The 6,861-nt window shown below is 35.2% G+C and overlaps 1 protein-coding gene across 5 annotated transcripts; it reads right to left on the minus strand.

Moving 5' to 3' along the window:
• Positions 1-496: 496 nt before the first annotated feature.
• Positions 497-5,964, minus strand: LOC107850249. 5 transcript variants are annotated; one of them, XM_016694655.2, is made up of 9 exons: positions 5,601-5,961; positions 3,975-4,161; positions 3,537-3,614; positions 2,766-3,129; positions 2,522-2,634; positions 2,200-2,364; positions 1,755-1,894; positions 916-1,008; positions 497-826 (listed from the first exon to the last, which is right to left on the minus strand). In XM_016694655.2, exons 1-9 carry the CDS (start codon positions 5,663-5,665, stop codon positions 667-669), a joined length of 1,365 nt encoding a protein of 454 aa, XP_016550141.1. In that variant the 5' UTR covers positions 5,666-5,961; the 3' UTR covers positions 497-666. The 5 variants fall into 5 exon arrangements, with proteins under 5 accessions (XP_016550141.1, XP_047257423.1, XP_016550156.1 ...); XM_047401467.1 differs by having other exon boundaries at positions 3,975-4,365; positions 5,601-5,960; XM_016694670.2 differs by having other exon boundaries at positions 3,885-4,365; positions 5,601-5,960.
• Between the last annotated feature and the right edge of the window lie 897 nt (positions 5,965-6,861).

Raw genomic sequence — 6,861 nt, forward strand, 5'->3', positions numbered from 1 at the left:
AAGTAAGGTTACGTATAATACACCCTACACCCTTGTAGTTGAGCCCTTCCTCACCCGCACATAGCAGGAGCTTTAGTGCACCGGGCTGGCTTTTATATTTTGAACTTCGCGACTGATCATGAGTCATGACCATAAACAGTACCTTAAAAGTACTATACACAAATTGAAGATGAACAACGATATCAACAAGAAGATGCCCAGAGTCTAATCCCACAAGTGAGGTCCGAGGAGGGTAGGATGTACACAAACCTTACCGTTACCTTTGTGGGGGTAGAGAGGTTGTTTCCACTAGACCCTCGGCTCAACTCAACACTCAGATTGAAGATACAACAAAAACATCACAGGCCTTTTTTGACATGACAAATGACCAAATGAGCACCAGTAGACAGTGGCGGATCAAGAATTAGACGCCACTGGTAATGAGAGGTGATCGGGGGTTCCAAAATGATTTTGCTCATACATAGGGCTCGACCTCACCAAACTCGCAGAATAATAGTTAAACGACTGCCTCAAGACTGCTGAGAATTATTTTTTGGCCCAAAGAAAATATTTACACAAGTCAAAAAGGAAGTTAGAGCTAAAGTTCTATAGGTTGTGTTCTTATACAAGTTCTATAATAATGGCTTAGTAACAAGCCAGAAAGAGCTCAGCTTTTGTACAAACAAGTCAAGTAACCGTTAACCGACCTGTACATCCCTGATTCTTCCATGATGACTCGATCCGCAACAAGTGTAACTTCTCAACAAATGCCTCTAGAACTTCAGCCTCTTCTTCTGGCGCAAAAACCATGCAAATGCTGAGCTCCTGGACAGCCTCCTCGTATTCCCTGATATTTGATAATAGTACGAAAATTTTCAGAAAATGAGGAAAAGAACAAAACAGTTGCATTTTATTCAAGTGCTGTCAATTATTTACCTGCTATAGTACAACATCATTCCGTGGTCTCTCCTCAGAGCCCAATTGTGCGGCTGCAGAATCAGCAATCTTTGCGAAGCCATAATAGCTAGCCTAGAAAGTTGGTATCATCCCGACATTGCGTCAATATAAGTGAGAATGATATTGGACACAAACTAATACCCGATATCTAATATTTAGATCAGAACTTCTGCTGAAAAATTCATACTCGCCTAAACTAATAAAACGAACACCTGACCTTGTATAAAGATGATAAAATATGGGGCCTTGTATAAGCTATATAAGTGAGAACCGTTGTCTAGTAAATGAATCTATTAGCACTGTTCTGTAGCATGTTTCTACACTTCGGATAAAAAGTAATGCTGCACGCGAGATGAAAATGAAGCGGTAAGTTGAGGTAATCCCCCGTTTGATTGATAACCGACTAGGGAAATATGAGTATGCAAAAATGGACATGGATATAACACCGATAAGAATTTGACGATTTCATTCTTCCTAACATATCTAAAGAGTAGGGCAAGTTGAAACATGTTCGGATAGACCACTGACTTTAGCTATGGAAAGCACTTTGTCAAAGAGAAGGTTTCCGGGAACCTAATTATGCTCGAGTAACGAAAGACCCATGCAATATTGCAGCATATAGATCAGGTGGTTGTTTTTGTAGGAAGTTAGAATAAATAAGAATAATAACATAGAAAATTATTCACGATTCTCCTTTTCTCATGCCAAGGTTGCAAATTAGTATCTTGAACCTGTAGGGACAATACAAAATGGCCTGCTTAATCAGGAATGGGTACCGGCGGTAGTAACAAAGACAAAATAGAGTATATGATTTTTACCTCAAATCTTGAGGCCGTAGCAAAGGTACACGTGAAGGATTGGCCTTGTTAAACTTCTCGTCAGACTTATCCACAGACCTAAGTGGAGAAGTCAGCATCAAACCATGATTTGCTCTTGACGCGCATTTCCAGTGAATCCTCTGTATAGGAACCTCGAATTATGTCAGGAAAGGAATCAAAGGATTATATATATATAATAGAAGGGGTTCTGAATATTTATCCAATTCATTCCGTTCTTTTTCTTTTTAGCAATAGTAGAAGTATGCTGTTTCAGCAAACTTCCGCTTCATTTAGTTCAGTTTAGGAAAAAGAATTTTGGTTATTGATCGATTGTATTGCCAAATCTATCAATGGCGATATTAATACTCATAAACAACACCATGAGATGTATATATATAAGCATAAATATTCCAACAGACTACCTTTTAGTCCGAATAAAACTCACCATGAGATTAGCCAAAGCAATTCCGATAATATCTCGGTTTGTTGCAATCTCAAGCTCCGACAGTGAATTGCTATTGATGTCCGAGGCCATTGATCTAGGGTCATTGACGCACTTGCCGTTAACAATACCAAACAAGCTGTGACCAGAAGTAACCTTGAATAGCTCCTATAACAGTTGCAAAACGTAGATATACCACAACACAATGCGAGTAGAGATCATCAACGTACTATTAATTATGTAATCCTGAAGGAATATACGAGAAGTAGTGGACGGACATGCCAGCAAAAAGATTGAAAACATCCATTTGCTCAGACCAACATACCTCAGGGTTTCCGGTTTGGGGCCATATCAGGAATTCTTTTCCAATTCGAGATCCCACAATGGTCAGACTAAGTCTTCTACAAACTTCGATGTAAATGACACTAAGCAAAATTGCTGTACATAAGTTAAACAGAATGTCAGATCGCGTTGATAAAAATGGAGGAATCAAGAAAGAGTTTTGAATTTCAAGCTCAAGAAATACGTGAAATAATGAGGATATTAGCGAGACAAATTTTAGGATATACCGCTACAGTATCCAGAGCTTAACACTGAATGCAGATATGAACATTTCGAGTCCAATATCACAGATGACCGTTTGAAACCCCTAGACTTAAAAAGAACCACGTTCACTGCATCCAAAACTTCAACCAAATGGCATCCTATATCTCGCGGAACTAGCTCCACCTCAACTTCCCTTGCAATGGAATCCAATTCAGCCATCCACTCGCTCATATTCTTCCCATCCAGAGGCATGGCTTCCACGCATTTCCAGTCCAGGCTATCAGACGCCAACGAAGCAGATCTCCTTTCATTTTGGAGTGAATAAGCATCCATTTCCCGGTTGAAAGTCATAAATGCCTCATCTTCATAAGCAATGTAGAGCAAAGCCTAATCCGGATAATAGAAAACGACAAAACAGCCAAATGAAGAACGAAATTAATACAAGTAAACTGTAATAGAACAGATGAAACAATCACGTTACTTGCACGATGACGGTTTAAATACGACAGAAAGAAGCAGTTTGCTCGCGAAATGATGGTTTAACTCTTACACTGAATGTCTCCATTCATACACAAACAATTGTCTACTGACTCGCGCTTATCAAAAGAAAAACAACAATGTCGGAAACTATTTATGAACAGAACATTCCAAAAAGATCTGTTACTTCATTTCTGTCAACATTCCAAAAAGATCTGTTACTTCATTTCTGTCCCTTGAAACCAAGAAAGTGGTTATTATCGAACCAACGGATTAACTGCATTGAGCGAAAAGTGCTTAGAAAGACAAATAACTACCTTTGACAGGGAAATATCTTGGTCCTTGGACTGAAACGATATCTCCTGCATAAACTTTTCCCTAGCATCTTTCAAAACCTGCCAAATCGCGAAATCTCAATCAATGCTCTAAATTTAGACAAACAAAGATATGCCTATTCATTTACTCACTCCATTTCATTTTATATAGTACTATTTGACTAGGCACAAAGTTTACGACAGAAAGATCTTAAAACTTGTGCTCTTAAACACGTCATGACATTTATATAGCGAAAATAACATGTCATAAAAGATCGGTTTTCACATATAGCAAGGTGTCATTTATCTTTTAACAAACTAAAATGGAACAGAAGGAGTATCTTTATTCACCTCGACTGATTAAACAAGTATCAAATCGCCATTTTAACTTCACGACTTGGTATATAAAGCAGCATATAACCAAGAAATATAGTCCCAAACCTCCGTATAGAACTTGGCTCGAGACGACCATTGAGTTTCTGCTAGAGCAGTGGAGGAAGCCATAGGCGAAATGCTCATTCTGAATTTGGGTGCCTTTGTACTTGCCGGAACAGCAGCAGCAGCCAGTTTATTCCATTTTCCTTTCTGATTCCCAATCCAACATCCAACGCGACCATCAAACTCGCACCTGATGATCGCACAGAATAAAGGGTTTGGGAATTTTGCCTAGTACTAGCACAAATGCTTCTCCAATCCACAAATAACTTTACATCTATGTTGCTCGGGCTCTTCAAAAATGTCAACGGTGCGTGTCCGATTCGCCAAAGCTAGTGTATTTTTGGAGAATCCGACACGGGTGCGGCATCGAAAGTGAAGAGTCCGCGCAACTTAGCTGTACATACACAAAGTATAATTCAAAAAAGAAACAAAAAGAACACAGCCCATCAAACACCCTTCTAAAGCTCAGATTTTTCCTGATAAATCAAAACAAGAATCAAAATCCAATCAAACACCTTTCTAAAGAAACCAAACAGAAAAGAAAAAAAAACTCACATTTTTATATTTTTACTGATAAATCAAAATTCAACATACAACAACAAAGTGGGGTCGGGATAGAGTGTACACAGCCCATACCACTACTTCGGATGAAATAGAGAGGCTGTTTCCGCTCAGGAAAATTCAACAAACAGTCTACTAAAAGATACCAAAAAGAAAAGAAAAAAAACTCACACTTTTTCTTGATAAATCAAAACAAGAATCAAAATTCAGCAAACACCATTCTAAAGCAACCAAAAAGAAAAGCAAAAAAAGGCTCACATTTTTCTTGATAAACCAAAACAAGAACCAAATTCAATAAACACCCTTCTAAAGCAACCAAAAATAAAAGCAAAAAAAAAAGCTCACATTTTTCTTGATAAATCAATACAAGAATCAAAATTCAACAAACACCCTTCTAAAGAACTTAACAGAAAAGCAAAAAGGCTCACATTTTTTCTTAATAAATCAAAACAAGAATCCAAATTTAACAAACAGAAAAAAAAAAAAAAAAACTCACATTTTTCTTGATAAATCAAAATTCAACAAACAGTAAAGAAAAAATCTAACATTTTTCATGACAAATTATAACAAGAATCAAAATTCAACACTCTTCCAAGGATTAACAAGAATCAAAATTCAACAAACACACTTCTAAAGAAACCAAACATAAAAGAAAAACAGCTCACATTTTTTCTTAATAAATCAAAACAAGAATCCAAATTCAACAAACAGAAAAAAAAAACTCACATTTTTTCTTGATAATCAAAACAAGCATAAAAATTCAACAAACAGGAAAAAAAAAAAGCTCACATTTTTTCTTGATAATTCAAAACAAGAATAAAAATTCAACAAACAAAAAAGAAAACACCTTTCTAAAGAAACCAAAAGCAAAAAAAGGAAAAAAAAAAACTCACATTTTTCTTTATAAATTAAACCAAGAATCAACATTCATCAAACACCCTTCAAACCAAACACCACAGAAAAAAAAATTGAAATTTTTTTTTTTCATGATAAATCAAAACAAGAATCAAAATCCAACAAACCCCAAATGCAACTCTTGAATTTCAAAGCTCATAAAAATAAATTTACCTGCTGCAAATGGCTAAAGAAACCATAGCTACTGTAGATACTTTCACAACACTGCTAATTACCATTTTTCTTCTCTTAGTCCAAGAAAGACTGAAGAGGTTCAAGAAAATTTCTGATCAATTTATTTGTTCACTTGTTATAGAAGACAAATGGAGAAAAAAACAAGAATCGAGATTGGAGTTTATGTGTGAGTTCATTTTAAGTAGTAGTAGTAGTGAAATTGAACTCCCCAACAAAGACGAAGAAGCTGACAAAATAAAAGTAACTGAAATTATTATGACAAAAGTGGAAACTGATGATACTACTATTAATGGATATTCCAAAAACCATGGTATTGGAGGACATTTTTGTAATCCTAAAACAAGTTTGAAATCACTTTTGTTATTTATAGTGATGATGTTTATAAATGTTGTGATGTGCAAAGGCAGAATATACAAGAGGATAATCCAAAATTTAGTAGGCCTGCTTTTCCACATTAAAAAAAAGAAAAAATGTTCTAAATATATCTAAATTTTGACGAAATTTATTGTAACACGTTTCGACTTTATGAAGTCTTGTGACTCCTCTCAACTATTTATTAACGTATTTTTATGGAATATATTTGTCTAGTTGAACCCATGGGTGAATACACGTGCGCTAGAGCTCGTAAGGATCTCAAATGGTCCAGTTGGATAAATATATGCTATAAAAAAATGATAATAAATAGCTGAGGAGGGTCATAGCATCCCGCAAAGTTGAGGTGTGTTACAACAAATTTCGTCAAAGTTTTAGATATATTTCTGACTCTTTTCTCTTTAAAAAATTAAGAATTAAAAAAATTATTTTTTCGTCGTAATTTATGTGGAATCTTTTGAATTTTAAATTCATGTGATATAGTTAAGCTTTGACGAAATTTATTGTAACACGTTTCAACTTTACGAGGTCCTATGAATCTCCTTAACTATTTATTATTGTATTTTTGTGGAATATATTTGTCTAACTGGACCCATGGGTGAATACACGCGCATTCGCGCGTAAGGAGCTCAAGGAGTCTAACTGGACAAATATCTATATCTATATCTATAATATATTAAAAGTGTAAAGAACCTTAAAAATAGTGTTTGAACCTTTTTTTTCTTTATTAAAAATTTTTGCTTTAGAAAAAATCATTTTTTTCACTATTTTCCTAATATTTTAAAGTTTGAAAATTAATTAAATAATTATAGTAAACTTTTTCTTATTAGTATTCATCACAATTATTGACAATTACTACCTTTTTTAT

This window comes from Capsicum annuum, chromosome 1 (genome assembly GCF_002878395.1).
Source record: "Capsicum annuum cultivar UCD-10X-F1 chromosome 1, UCD10Xv1.1, whole genome shotgun sequence".
Lineage (NCBI taxonomy): Eukaryota > Viridiplantae > Streptophyta > Magnoliopsida > Solanales > Solanaceae > Capsicum > Capsicum annuum.

Bases quoted from the DNA above. Each gene is read 5' to 3' on its own strand.
- LOC107850249 (XM_016694655.2), bottom strand. From the start codon at position 5,665: ATGGTAATTAGCAGTGTTGTGAAAGTATCTACAGTAGCTATGGTTTCT. The intron at 3,130-3,536 runs GTAGTTATTTGT...TATCCGGATTAG, and splicing joins AAGATATTTCCCTGTCAAAG to GCTTTGCTCTACATTGCTTA. The intron at 1,009-1,754 runs GTAAAAATCATA...CCAACTTTCTAG, and splicing joins CTACGGCCTCAAGATTTGAG to GCTAGCTATTATGGCTTCGC.